The 15,874-nt window shown below is 35.6% G+C and overlaps 2 protein-coding genes across 2 annotated transcripts; both read left to right on the plus strand.

Moving 5' to 3' along the window:
* Positions 1 to 644: 644 nt before the first annotated feature.
* Positions 645 to 13,975, plus strand: LOC136840820 (uncharacterized). Its single transcript, XM_067107743.1, has 12 exons — positions 645 to 735; positions 1,269 to 1,392; positions 1,642 to 1,789; positions 4,732 to 4,850; positions 5,186 to 5,361; positions 6,595 to 6,696; positions 6,994 to 7,070; positions 7,775 to 8,017; positions 8,365 to 8,492; positions 9,390 to 9,511; positions 12,889 to 13,119; positions 13,841 to 13,975. Exons 2-11 carry the CDS (start codon positions 1,350 to 1,352, stop codon positions 13,114 to 13,116), a joined length of 1,386 nt encoding a protein of 461 aa, XP_066963844.1. The 5' UTR covers positions 645 to 735; positions 1,269 to 1,349; the 3' UTR covers positions 13,117 to 13,119; positions 13,841 to 13,975.
* On the plus strand, positions 13,858 to 15,501 carry LOC136840821 (uncharacterized). Its single transcript, XM_067107744.1, has 4 exons — positions 13,858 to 13,989; positions 14,233 to 14,322; positions 14,448 to 14,614; positions 15,023 to 15,501. The coding sequence occupies exons 1-4, from the start codon at positions 13,858 to 13,860 to the stop codon at positions 15,267 to 15,269; spliced, it is 636 nt and encodes a 211-aa protein (XP_066963845.1). The 3' UTR covers positions 15,270 to 15,501.
* Positions 15,502 to 15,874: the final 373 nt, after the last annotated feature.

A 15,874-nucleotide genomic window follows, 5' to 3' on the forward strand; every position in this document is an offset into this window, starting at 1 on the left:
GGAAATATTAAATGTTCTCAATTTGTTTTTGTTTCTTTCCTTAGTCTCAAGGTCTTTCCTTTACCCTTATCATTCAATAAGCTACACATCTCACAACTTTCCAGGGAATGCCAGACTACACGAATTCGTCTTCTTCAAAATAAAAATAAACTTTCTGTGAAAAGTAAACTCAAGTAGGAACTTTGGTAATCGTTATCTCTCTCTGGTTCAGTACAGTTCTCTGGCCTCTAATTGGTTTCTTAAAAGGAAAACGGTGTATCAGCTAATGGGCAAGGATATCAGCCTATGGAATCTTCAAAATATCCTTCACCTTTCCAAGGCAAGCAAATTATACATTCCACGAACACACACACGCACACACACACACACACAGGTCTACTTAAAGCTCTGAATGAACACTCACGAAGTCATCGATTATGTAAAGCCTTTGGGGGAATCATTAAAATTTACGGTCATGAAGTCTACGCGGCTTAACAAGAAGCCGTCAAAAAATGTTATCAAATAATATAACACCTGAGCACACAATACCCTGTTCCCGTATCATGTGTGAATGACTGATATGCAGTCCATTGACCAACATACTATTCGATGATTTCTTTTTCTGGATTCAGTCCAGCCAATAAGAACGTAGGACGGCTAATCGCAAACCGATCAGTACCTGGAGCGATTTATCTTTCGCTGGGCAGAGTTTATCTGGAGGGAGGAAGGAGCGACCACAAAAGAACTTGTTCCCAGGTAACATCGTGTCTGTCTTGTCCCGCTCTCTGTTTCGTGTTCTCTGATATTAGACCACAAATACCCTTAACATCGAAGTTACTTTAAATTGGGAATAACTTGCACCCAAAGGGAATTAAATGCGATTAATGTATCTGCCCCAACCTGAATTCGAATCTACGATTTTTTGAGATATAATTTGATTTAGATTCTGCTGTATATATTCCGATCGAATTCAGGGGTTGTACTTAAAATCTTCAAAATATATACTACGTTCCTAAATATATCAAATCGCTTGGATATGCGCATTAATGTGACTACGTGGGCATAGTATCTGGTTAAATTACAGTATCTTTTTTGCTAATGAAATTCTATCTATTACATAAAAATATACATAAAAGGCAATTTTACAATTATTACAATACAGAGGCTGATGACTGTCGCCCACCCCCTCACCTCTTGGGTGCTAAGGGAATATTAACGTCCTCTAATACTCTCTAATATACCAACCTTTCTCTTACACGTCATGTGTCACCACAAATGCTGCTACACAGCACTGGATAAGCAAAGACTAAGCGAGTTCAACGCAACGCTTTTTCCATGGAAGCTTTCCGAAAGGAGAAATCGCGTTAGCCATGGATAAAATAAGCAAGGTGTCAGTGACGATGCTGATATTAGGTACGTTATGACGACAGTTGAAACCTAATATTAATGATACATTTTTAAACAAGCATGTTTCATGAATTCATCTCCAATAAGATAATAGACACTGAATTATCTCAGAAATTTATAGGTTATCTAAATATGAGATTAGTTTTAAAAAAATCCTCGACGTTAGGCCTATTGGTTTTACCTGTGTCATTTTTCATTATTTAATATATCAGCTTTTATCCCAACCTTCTAATGTAACATCTTGTCCATCACCAGCATGTTTACTACTGCAGACAGCAATGTCAGCCAATGTCACTGCTGTACAGAATGTGACAAATCTGGATTTGCCAGACTCATCAAACATCACGAGGGGCAATGAACTCAAGGGTGGAAACATCACTCTCCAAGCAGGATTCACAGTAAGGTAAGTCTATGGTTGTATTATTATTATTATTATTATTATTATTATTATTATTATTATTATTATTATTATTATTATTATTATTATTTCGGAAGATGACCCTCTTTCAAACAAACTTCATTAAACAGAATGGCGCCGTCTAGATGCCGTTGTGTTTATATTAAAGTTTCTGAATCTCTCGAATGGTTTCTTAGCAGCAGCAAGTAAATTATTATTATTATTATTATTATTATTATTATTATTATTATTATTATTATATAGCAACCAAAAGTATTTAGAGAGGATGGTACTGAAAAATAAATATAAAACAAAGTATAAGAAAGGATAGTGATGAAAAACAAATTTACGAATAAATAAATAATGATCTCCTACACAAGGAGAACACTAATAGTTTAAGGAAAACGAAAAGAAAGTGCATTTACGCAAGGAATCTCAAGAACGGCTGCACGGATCTAGGTGAGACTTGGCAAACAATGTCCATTATCGTTCTTTCTCCAGATGAAAAGGTTTGGGAGAAATTGTTCAAAGATTAGAGGTTGAAAGTGGTTTAAATGCTTCATGGCCGGCTACATACTTGTGGCATCCTCTTCATTGTGATACAGCATAATAGCAATTTCCTTCGAGATTAAAAGTTAATATTACTGTTTTAAATGTTTCATAATCTGTTGCACATTTCTGGCACCCTTGATCACTCTGATAAATCAAGATGGCAGCTCCTTAATTACTAAAGTGTACCAAACTTACCCTTTCAGGACTAAAAAATCAAATCCTTGGGAATGGTACTAATTTGCTGCACTGACCAAACTAGTGGCTTCCTTTTTGAAAAAGACAATTATCATCAATTGTTTACTTCATAAAAGAGTGGGCGTAAATGTGCTAGCAACAAGGGTGAATCTAAACTCTTATCTTTCAAACAGGACAAGCAAAAAATGCGCCGAAGTTTCTTCGGCTCAACCGAATTTTCTGTACAGCCGCTACAGCGTATAATCAAGGACACCGAAAATAGATCTGTCTTTCGGTGGTCTCGGTGGCCTATCCTATATCGTTGCCAGAAGCACGAGTATGGCTAGCTTTGGCCTTGAATAAAAATAAAAACTACTGAGGCTACAGGGTTGCAATTTGGTATGTTTGATGACTGGAGGGCCGATGATCAACATACCAATTTGCAGCCCTCTAGCCTCAGTAATTTTTAAGATCCGAGGGCGGACACCAAAAAGTGCGGACAGAATAAAGTGCGGACGGACATACAAAGCTGGCACAATAGTTTTACAGAAAACTAAAAAGGACGAAATGCATTGAGCAGTAGGTAAATTTCAATCTTATTTTCATCCAAGTAACGAGATCTGAAAATAACGTCGTTACTTTCAAATAAATTCAACGGTTGGAAAGTAAGTTGACTCCTTATAGAATTCCATTTCGTGACCGAGGTACGGCAGCTGAAAAATCAGTGTGAAAACACTTGCGTCTACATGTTATCCAAGCGACAGGTAACTTATTTCAATATATTTTCTTTTATGCTCGGGTATTTCATTTTCTATTTATTACGCAAACATCATTCGTCTTCATGCAGAAGTGCCGGAAACGAAATCTGTACAAAACAGCAGTGAGAATGAGCGTTGTTCAAACAAAAGTTAAGTGGTCCTACTTCATCTATCTGACAAGTTTGAACTATGCTGTCACTGAACAAAGAACACTTCATCAAGCCGTTTGGATGATAAGTCGCCTGTTTTTCATTATTCACAACGAAGATTTATTGTAATGGAGCAGATCGCCTAATAATGCTCACGATTTTTTATTCCCACCTGTAGTGACATACTGACATACGACGGTGAAAACTGACTGAATCGTTATATAATCTATAAATAAGTAAAAAATGCGCCGTAGTTTCCTCGGCGCAATCGACTTTTCTGTACAGCCGCTACAGCGTGTAATCAAGACCACCGAAAATAGATCTATCTTTCGGTGGTCTCAGTATAATGCTGTATGAGCCGCGGCCCATGAAATTAACAACGGTACGGTGGTGGCCTATCTTATAACGTTACCAGAAGCACGATTATGGCTAACTTTGACCTTAAGTAAAATAAAAACTACTGAGGTTAAAGGGCTGCAATTTGGTATGTTTGATGATTGGAGGGTGGATGGTCAACACACCAATTGCTGTCGTATTTGTTTGTTTTAATTTTCCCAGCAAAACAGACTTGCGTCTAATATCTTACATGGCTGCAACTTCCCGCCTTTATTTTTGTATGAAATTTGGTCCACTCCTATAACTGCGGTCTATCAGTGCATTTATGCTTCACGGAAATGAGTCATTACAGTGCAAACCTGCTTTGCCTTGAGAAACATGTTATATGCTGACTTGACAAAACTTTAGGGGTCGATGTCACACCCAGACTACTTCTCTCTCTCTCTCTCTCTCTCTCTCTCTCTCTCTCTCTCTCTCTCTCTCTCTCTCTCTCTCTCTCTCTCTCTCTCCGTTACATAATGACCTTAGGATGAATTTACAGCATGGCTGAAAAGTAAGGAATAAACGGCAACCTGACAAAATGAGACGGGATGATCCACAAGTGTGGAATAATTCTATGTTAGGCCTATGCCATGGTTTAAATTTCTCAAGATTTTAGGTGAAACGCTGTTAACCATTCAAGAAAATCTATGTTTTATGATTATCACTGACAAATTATTTATAACTAGACGTTCCTTCATGCCAATGAATTCTAGCTTTGCACAAGGTTCGAACCAAACAAAAACCTAGAACACGCTGCAGGTGTAATATTGCAATCCACAATGAAAGTTTCAAAGAGAGGAAATTAATCGAACAGAAGATAGGCTAACCTTATTTTATCAAACTGATAACATTCTCTTTCATGATGCATCTCTCTCTCTCTCTCTCTCTCTCTCTCTCTCTCTCTCTCTCTCTCTCTCTCTCTCTCTCTCTCTCTCAGGAGGAGGCTGGCACCGAATGATAAGGATGATGAAGCAGAATTGGCCAATTTAATCGAATTCTTGTTTAATGAGTCTACAGGCCGAAACGTGTACTTCTTTTACGATTCCGCAGACGCAGGTAAGCTCGGCGAGGCGCTGTTGCCTTATATATCTAGCAAATAAACAGAATGATGAGGAATATATACCTGCTTATATTTGTAAATACACACAATATAGCAGCGTGGTCAACGACCTTCGCTCCCCAGCGAGAAACCAGAGTTTGGTCAAAGTTATTTTGTAACGAAGTGAAAGCAAGAAATAACAAAGCAATGTTTCTATTTCCAAGCAAGGCCCAAAGCCTAAAGAGAACCAAAAGACGATAAAGAACAATGCATTTTTATCATCAGTGGTGTGCGTAATCAATTTTTCAAGTCTTAATTTGCGAAATTATAATTAGAGGTCGTCTCGTTCCAGCAATATCAGCCTCCTTAGCCATGTGTTATCGAAGAGGGGCTGAAGTCAGGGTCTTTCGTTGCCTCGACGGAGTGAACTACGTCGAGAAAATCATCATGAGCTTTAATCAGTTGAAGAGTATCCGCAACGCGTTCGTCCTGTGCTCGTCTAATGTCACCAAGTCGCTGTTTAAAAAGGTACAATGTATAAAAAGTGGGGCCTTTTGAGCGATTAAATTTAAGCTTATATATATATATATATATATATATATATATATATATATATATATATATATATATATATATATATATATATATATATATATATATATTTATACACACACACACACACACACACATATATATATATATATATATATATATATATATATATATATATATATATATGTTAGTTTCTTTATTTATCCGTTAACAATATGTCAAGGAAACTAGTAGGTCTACATACATTATGATGAAATTTGTTTGAAATTATTTTTTTTTTTTGCAAATAATAAAAACTTTGGGGAAAAATTTCATCAGTGCCAACAATTAAGGTCACCGATTCAAATGTTTCATACTCATCATCACGTTTATGGCATGGATTTAAACTTTTAAGGTCAAAGGTCAAGGTCAAGTTTTGCACGGTTTAAATGATTCACATGCATAGTATTCTTTTCATACTGAAGTTTACTATGTCACAGATTAGCGACAATTCATCTTGAAAGTAAGTTGGTACATATTTATGGTATCCATTTAACACTGATAAGTTTTTAAGGACATTTCCTATATATTCCCTTCTAGCTATATATCTCTGGCATCCAAAATTATGAAGCTTACTAAAATTATATCTAAATATGGCCACGAGCCGACGTCAAGTATGGTCTCAAATTAGCTAGAAAATCATAAAAAATTAAATTAATCTGAGGTTTTTGTTATCGTCAATATCTAAATTTACCGCGCAAAGGCGTGTAATTCCCAGACAGGCCGCTGGAGGGCTAATTCCTTCCTTTTCGCCTCTAAGCAGCTGAACTCTATGAATATATGAAGACCACCCCACTTCCCTCATTATCTGAAAAAGAAATATCATTCTTAATAGCCGCAAAGTTGTTTTCTTGTTTCCTTCTTTCTATACACGTACTGTATTATGTGCTTAGTAAATTTACACACTCTATCTGAAATGAACGGTTTCCTGCCCGCGTTCGATTCTCCGGTCGTCCAATGAAGAATTAGAGGAATTTATTTCTGGTGATAGAAATTCATTTCTCGGTATCATGTGGTTCAGATTCCACAATCAGCTGTAGGTCCCGTTGCTAGGTAACCAATTGGTTCTTAGCCACGTAAAATAAGCCTAATCCTTCGGGCCAGCCCTAGGAGAGCTGTTAATCAGCTCAGTGGTCTGGTTAAACTAAGGTATACTTAACTTTTGCGCAGATCTACGACCTGTATCTGGAATCAGCCCTGACGCACTGGTTTGTGATACTCTACGAGGATATACTGAAGGAGCTCTTGCCTATTATGAGGGAAGGTACACAGGTAAGACATACTACGACCTATGTTTGAGAGTGAAACTTACAATTCATCGCCATATTTATCCAGTTTTTGCGCCGTGAATATAAAAATGACGAAATCAGTACCCCACCTCTTTTTATTCTAAGCCCCTAGCTTTATATCATTTCAACATTCGTTTATTCTTTTTCTTCCTGTTTGAATTACACACTCATTCATTGGATGATTTCAACTGTATATTAGCGGAAATAACAAAATTTTTAGTATTTGGCGAAATTGCGCCAAAACCAGTTTCGATAATGATCACAAACTTCTTTCGAACAGGTAACGTTTTCGATCAACAGGGAACCTGGCCTTTATGACCTGAGGTCATCGTACATTAACATCAAGAACAAAGCAGCGTAAGTGAACATCGAATTTCCATCAGATTTCGTTGAGATATTTTTAAACATCAGATTATTTTTCCCAAAGTTTACCATTAAACAAAAAATGAGCTGATATGCGTCTATTTCTCTGTATATATATATATATATATATATATATATATATATATATATATATATATATATATATATATATATATATATATATAAAATGGGTTTTCAGTTCATCTGCAAACATTTCGTTTTTAATTTAATGCTGAATTCAAGTCTCAAAATTTGGAGGGCCAGATATTTATAGTGTCAAAAGTAGTAAAAGTCAATTTATCATCTGACCTGAAAATATTTCATACTAGTCGCCCCTGCCTTCATTTTATTTTTCTTATCTAGGCCGTTCTGTTCGGTTATTATGGCGATTCTCAGTCCACATCTGCAAAAGGAAGTTATAAAAAAGATGCTCGACTTGTTAGAACATCACTCTGGGAGGATATTTAATTAAGATTTTGAAATTAATCCGGGCACAGTTTTTTTTTAGACATGACATAAAGAAACTACACTACAGCCTCTTTCTCATTAGACCAATTTGTATCAACACTGGGACTGAAAAACATTTCAAGTACCAGGGAACTGTCTTTGACCTACCTCTTCTGTGGGTGATTATAATTTGTCAGTATAAAACCATGAAAAGAGAGGAAACTTGTCACACTTTAGCCTATAACTGCCAGAACACACGAAATCGGCTGGTGGTTTTGGAACGCAACTCTTGGTGCTAAGAAACTGCTGGCGAGACCTTTGTATCAGCCCGTCCTGGAAGTCTACAGAGACTTTGGAGGACGAGAACTGATCGTGACAGTCATCGACAACTGGCCCTTTTGGCATCTCACTTACCCTGGGGACGGACGCGTCATTCCCACGTCAGGACTAGACTACAACGTTCTAAAGACCATCGGAGACCACCTGAATTTTACGTAAGTTAAAGAACATTGTCCTGATCAGTGAACTGAATCATGTCAACAACCATGAAATGAATCACGAATTTCTCACTAAGAAAGCTTTCTTAGTCCCACACTTTTTATTGCCTGAGAGCACTCAGTTTATTAAATCATTCCGTTGGGTCTCTGACCTCATTGCTTTTCATTACCGCCCACACTGGACCCCACTTTGCAAGTAGGCCTATTCTGCTCCATCTTAATGAAGTCACTTGAATCATCAGTTTTCAATACACGTAAACTGTCTAGGAGGTGGTCCTTCTTCCTAACGTACCCTTCAGTACTCAGTGCAATTTTCTGAGATATGAGTCTTTCTTTATATTTAGATTCCGGATGGAAATAACCCCAGATGGCAAATGGGGAGGCGTCATGGCTGACGGGACTGTCACCGGGATGGTGGGGGTGGTGCATCGCCATGAAGCCCATGCAGCTATTAATGAGTTCACCATCACAGGTAAATAGGAGAATGGGTGATAGTGAATGAATCTACAGAAAACTGAAAATAACAGAGCCGGGGGCGGGGGCGGGATACAGGGACCTTCTTCATCTGTTAACTTCAGAATCAAGAATAAAGTCACTGTGCAAACAAATTCCATTACAGGAGTCTTTTCCCATCTTGCACTTATCCTCTCGTTTTCTAGATGTTAAAGCCATTTTGCTTCAACAGTTCTTTTTCCCCATCTAACCGTTATTTCCTTGGTCTCCCTTTTCTACCTCATTCCAGAATTTCCAAATTACATGGGACAACATCGGCCTAAAAACCCTCGATTCTTTTCTAGGAATAAAACCACCTTGAAAAGTAGATTCATCTTTTTGTAGATGCTAAACCTCGACATTTTTTATTATCAGTATTATTAACACCAAATATTTTACATTCTAATTTGGGATTCACCCCGATTTCTCACTGGTTGTATAAATTCTTCCCTGTCTTGTTCTTCGTACCACTGATGATAAGACGTGGTGTCTAAACATTCGACGCACTAATGTAACTTTGAATAATTGATTTTTGAACTCATTGTCGATGATATAAGACTTTGTATGTAGTAGGTATGTATGAGAAATGAAAGCCATAAAAAATCATTACTTATACAAAATGTAGATCCTGAATTCATCATATCTCTACACGATAGAAAAGTTAACCTAAACATAACCTAAATATAAAAATAATTGTTAAGTAAGGAAGACACATATATGTCTTGGTTCCAAATTAATGATGTTACTTCTCGTTAGCAAGGAGCTATAAACAATGAATATCTAAATAGTGTTAGAGACCAGTCTATTATTCCAAGTACATTATAGTAAAGATAAGCATTCGATAAGATGGTTTTACAGATAAAAAAAAACTTTTCAGAGCAAAGAGAAAGGGCTGTTGATTTTACGAGGCCCTATTACTACGAATGCACAACGCTGGTGTCTCCAGCTCCCAAAAAGCGGATAAGGACGTTTGCTGTGCTGATGTCCTTCACCCCTAAGGTTAGTTCTTGAGAGATATTGTTAATATATATATATATATATATATATATATATATATATATATATATATATATATATATATATATATATACTGTATATATGTAGAATCTACTGGTCACTTTTAATAGACATATATGTAATTCTAATAGCCACAATGCCTCTCAACTTTTTCGAATTCTTCGCGCTTTTTGGACATGCTTGTAACTACGAAGCCGTAAGATCAAACGCAAGAAATTGAAGAGACTGTGATGGCCGGTCGCGGGAAACGAACCCGCGTTACCATAATCACAAGGAGGTCCCGTTGCCACCATCACAGTCTCTTCAATTTCTTGCGTTTGGATCTTACGGCTTCGTAGTTACAAGCATATGCACGAAGACTAAGAAGTTAAGAGGGCATATCCAAAAAAAGCACACACACACATATAGAAGAATTATATATATATATATATATATATATATATATATATATATATATATATATATATATATATATATATATATATAAGTTAAGAGGGCATTGTGCATTATATATATATATAGCTAGAATACACACACAAACACACACACACACACACATATATATATATATATATATATATATATATATATATATATATATATATATATATATCAAAATTATGGAGGATATATGTATTACAAGGCAGCATCATGAATATATATATATATATATATATATATATATATATATATATATATATATATATATATATATATATATATATATATATATATATATTCATGATGCTGCCTTGTAATACATATATCCTCCTATATTTTTGATATATTTACTCTTTTATTTATCATGTATTTGTGTAATAATAATAATTTTTGAAATATCATAACAAATCTCAAAAGAATTGATGCTTTAGATGACTTAATAACGTAGTTTAGAACGAATACTAAATTATCTTTCTTGATAAAAGCGTGAACACACGCGAAGACTTGTTTCATTTCAATTGTCATCAGTTGAGATTAGAGAGGGCGCTTTGTTTTGGGTTGACGTGAGGACAGTTTTGAATAACAAATGCCGATTCGTTCAGGAAATCAACTCAGTTTTTCGTCTTGTTTATAAAACACGTCAATCATAATTAGCCGATTGCAGTATGTTTCGCTCGTGTAGAGATTTCTGTAAAAGATTCGTCCCGCACGAAAAGAAAAGAATGCGAGTGATTTCACAGTGTTACATACTGTACATGGCTCTGATCACGTAGGCCCCTTTGAGGGGAAGAGCAACGTCCCGGCTGCGTTCAAAACGTTTTGCTGGAGTGACGTCACCTTCCTTCTAGAACTTTTCTTTTGTATCTCGTAACCAAAATGTTTTAATGACGTTATGTAATTGTTTCATGTGCTACTGGAATTCTGAAATCTGTTTCATACTTTCATTCTGATTTCAGAGACCGTTCATATTAGTTCCTTCTCTCTCTCTCTCTCTCTCTCTCTCTCTCTCTCTCTCTCTCTCTCTCTCTCTCGTTCTTAAAAAGAGATTACTTTTAACGTAGTATATTTGTGTTCACTGCTATAATAAAAGAGATTACTTTCAACGTAGTATATTTGTGTTCACTGCTATTGGTATTAACTTTTGAGATCTGAATTTAGTAAAATTATTTAATTTGTAACGGCGCTTGGTAAAAAGTGTGTTTAGTGAAATTAGCGCAGCTGCAGAAGGGATTTTACAGAGGTTTTCACAAGTCTGTGTAAGGTAACGTGAATTTTACTTATTAATACCATGGTATAATAAGTTAGGGAAATTTTGCCTTAGAGAAATTATTATTAATAAATCTTATGTGTATTTTTGCGTGTTTTCTGTTCGCAATCTCTTCATATATTCACATTTTTTTATATTTGTGATGTAACATTTATTTACATGGCATTTTAAATATTTCTTGATAATTTAACATTGCATACTTGATTTAATTCTTCAATTATTAAGATTTTCTTTTCAAATCTTGAGTAATTCTTGATAGTTTAAATTTTTCTTGATTAATTTAAATTCTGATAAAGTTTTTGTGAATTAGTTTTGTTTCATAATTTAATTCAAGAATTAATTAAGTTTTGTGTTATTTTCAAGTAATAGTAAATTTTTCAGATTGTTAATTCCAATTAAAAATTTTGAATTTAAAAATAAATTTTTGTGTTTAATATTTTTAGAAAAACAGTGTTGCATTTATTGACCATCAGTGACTAGATTAATTGTGTGTGCATAAGGCAAAGTGATAAACATGTTTTGTTCTTTTAGTTTCGCTAAAGTGAGTTAAGACCATGGAAACAGAGTTGTTTGATAGAGTGATGCCCTTTTTCTTTAGAACATTTCTTGTTTAATTGTTGATACCTCACACGTATTCTGATAAATTGAGTTTGATTTTTTCAAGTGATTAATAAGGTTTTTAAAGGGACCACAGTTACCTTTAGAGTACCCCGTCGTAATTCCTATTGTTATGAGAGTTCAGGTATCTCGCTGAAGTAGGTAAATTTTTGAATTTTGAGATTAGTTGTGTAATAACTAGGTACTGGTATCTTGACAGCATATATATATATATATATATATATATATATATATATATATATATTATATATATATATATGTATATATATATATATATATATATATATATATATATATATAATATGTGTGTGTGTGTGTAAAAGTATTTAGAATCCAAAGGTGAGGTATGTGGAGGTACAAAGAAGTGATAACAAGGTTATGTAGGAGAGAAGATGGATCAGTGTGGTTTGGTCATGCAGAGAATGGAGGAGGAGAGGAAGACATGAAATGCACTGAACACATGAAGTGGAATGGGTACTGGAATGGAATGGACTTGGTATCAAGGATTGAGAATGTGCAAAATAGATGTGAATAGTACCCCATGAGCAGTTTTTACACAACTCATCTCCTTTATTCAGCAACGAAATGTGTTAGGCTTGAAGAATATGAATTGGTGGTTGTGCTGAGTGATTTTAATGCAAAATCTCATTAAAATAAAAGAGATGGCACTAATAATGGTACTAGGTCCCTGGAGTAAATGAGAAAGTCATGTAAATCTGTGTTTGAAGAGGCATGACTATTGGCAGCACTTGGCTCAATAGTAATAAAAAGCTGAAATTTCAATAGCGTGGCGTCTCCCAGTGTCCAACAACCTTTTGATGGCCCTTTAACGTAGATGTATGAAAAAACTGATTTTGTCGACGTTTTGGAGTCACACCGGTCAGGTAAAGGTTCAGTATTATGTATATATATATATATATATATATATATATATATATATATATATATATATATATATATAGTATATATATATACACATATATATATGTATATATTATGTGTGTGTATTTTTATAAATACATTATGATTTCAGGTATGGATAGCATTTCTGGTACTAGTGATCTTCACCCCTCCTCTCGTGATGCTGCTAGTCAGACTGAGGAGGAAGTTATTCGGCGAAATCAATAGGCCTTGGGAGGAACTGGGCACCGTTTACTTCATGATGTTCGGACACCTGATGATCCAAGCGACTCAGATCCTTCGACATGTTGGTCTATCGCCTCTTCTTCGTTTTCTGGTTTCCTCTTCTGCTTTCTCGTAACGGGTCGGTTTGACGATGTTGTTCAGTGTCCTTGCTCATGCCTTGTTACCTCATATTATCTTTGCTTCGGTTTTCTGCGCATGAAAAACACCATTCACACTTTTGGGTGAGATTCAAAACTTCTCGAATGTGAAATAATGACGTAATGCAAAACTGCATCGAAGCCCAAGTTACATATTACCGAAGCTTTAGTTTTATTCAAAGGTGGTGTAAACCCGGCCACGTTACCTCAAACATTATACAGGTTTTGTGAAAGTGTATAGTTTAATGAACAAACAAGTGTACGGAACTCCTTATTCCATGCAGATGCATGCTGCAATTGTTTTATTTCCCAAACTTTTCCACTTCAGGTGCATCTATCTAGTTTTTTTTTAGACAGATGGCAGCACTTAGCCCAACGTTTGCCTAGTTTTTTTTAATGTAGACCTATCTGCTGAGCTCTACTCAACTCAATATAAGCACCAAGTTCTTTCAGTGCAAATGTTTCTTTTTAGCCTTTCCCAGAAAAATTTATGCACATAGTTATTCTAATATAGCTGTATTTGGCTAGTTCTTCTTAGGTAGTAACTAATTAAATACAGAGCTTGCCCCTGGTTCATCCACTGCAGATTTGCAAGCACAGTTTACTCTACGAATGTAACTACATGTGCAAATGAATATCTTTAGAGCAGGCAAACCTCTGAAGATAGAGTGATATCTTAACATCAGCCTTTCTGTCTTTCAGCTCTGTATTCCGAAGTCATGATCTCAATGCTTGCGGTGCCCGCCTATGAAAAACCAATTGATTCTCTTTACGATCTGCTGGAAGCCATAATAAAAAGGCACTTTATCACTGTTTTGGGTTGTGGGTCGAACAACGAGTTTATCTACAGTGTAAGTATTATGCAGGAGAAATAAACAGATAGATAAACAGACAGAGAGAAAAGAGAAAGAATGCATTCAGAATCCTGCTTGTTCCAACAGCCTGTCTCTAAGCTTCTTAGTGCCTAGCCTTCACAAACATCTCTGCCTAATAAAGTAGACAATATTCTAATTAGAAGTTCTGATCAAAGCTTCAGTAATACAAATTATGAACATATGGCAGCCCCGGTACATACTGTAAATTTCTATTTGCAGACTACAGATCAAAAGATATACAGAGACATCTACGCGAGGTTCGACCACAGCAAAGGTTGCGTCTCGAACTGGAATGATGGAATGGACAAGGTTAGTAATATATAATTGAATTGCATTACTGTCTGATCTTATAAGTTCGTCCTTATTGGTTCTGTGTACCAGGAGATTATAATATTCATAAAACTGCTACTATAACTGTCTAATGAAAAATATAGGTGCTCTTAGGTGGACATGTCTTCAGCAACAACCGCTTGGGGTCCGAAGTCAGGGCCAATCTGAAAGGTCGGAGCAAATTCCATTTTGCAGAGCATGAATTTTACGCCCATGGCTACAGCATCGCTTGTCCAAACGGATCTCCTTATAAAACAGCATTCGAAGAGGTGTGAGTAAATAATTATTTATTTAAGCGAATATTCAGTTATCTATACCTAGTCTTATTAATTAGAAAGACAAAGGATTTACATATTTTAGCAATGAAATACTTTCACGGAATAAGTTATCAGAAAAGGAAACATTTTTCTTTGTATACTGTGTCACTGCTTATGGAAAGTTCCTTGCTTATAAGCTTACAACTTCTACCTTGTACAAACATAGGAAAAGCTTTTAAGGTAAGACCATACCGTTATCGAAAAATCTACAGACTTTTCAAGAAAGTATTTCTTATCGGTTTTTGGGAGGGGGATGTACTAAGGAGGAGCCAACATATAAGTCTTGCCATCTACATGTAGGCCCAAGGTTTTCATTGGCGTTTCTGACTGATCAAGAAATTTAGATTTTCGTTATATTGCAGACTGATTTGGGAGATGTCATGTGGTTTAGTTCAAAAGTTCACGAAAGACGAATTGGACAAGGCCCGCAGACCTGAAGACGCAGAGTCACAAGATCCCGAACCAATAGGTATCCAGCACCTTCAAGCAGCCTTCTTCTTGGTGGCCATAGGAAACGCCTTTGCCACACTTCTCTTAGTACTTGAGAAGTTGGCCCACTGGAAAGGTTCACGTTCTACAAAACGATCACCTGGGAACTCTGACAAGTGATGACTTCATGAACTTCTCAAGATAAAACTCTGATGTTTACTGTCTGAATTATTTACGTCAACTTTCTTACAGCTTAGGCCCAGTTGTCTGGAAATCAAGTGTCCAAGCAAAAGTATTGCTTACGGCCGTTAGTCGTTCACTTACCTTATTGTTTACAAGCACAATAATTATACAAGTTTATCCTTACAGAGCATTAAATATAACAATACAAAAGAGGTCTCTGAATCCATATGAGCCTGTTTTGTCACTGATGAGAAAAATATGGGGCATAGGCCTATCAGTTCAATTATGCACCTTTTTACCGTCTTGAATTTAATATAATTTTGAGTCCAGTTATTTTTTTCTAATTGTTCTAAAATTATAAGAAGAATAACTACAATATATATATATATATATATATATATATATATATATTCATTGCTAATGGGTACAGCTTGTCCTGAAAGATGTACTACATGTTTCGTTAGTATTGTATAAGAATATCAACATAAAGAATTCAGAAGCAAGATGGACACTAATCAATATAAAGGCAGTCTACGCTGTTGAATGTTACCAACGTCAAGACAGGGAACTGGTTCTTCTCCAGAATGGTAACTTAATAAGAA

Source organism: Macrobrachium rosenbergii, chromosome 8 (assembly GCF_040412425.1).
Source record: "Macrobrachium rosenbergii isolate ZJJX-2024 chromosome 8, ASM4041242v1, whole genome shotgun sequence".
In the NCBI taxonomy this organism is placed as follows: domain Eukaryota; kingdom Metazoa; phylum Arthropoda; class Malacostraca; order Decapoda; family Palaemonidae; genus Macrobrachium; species Macrobrachium rosenbergii.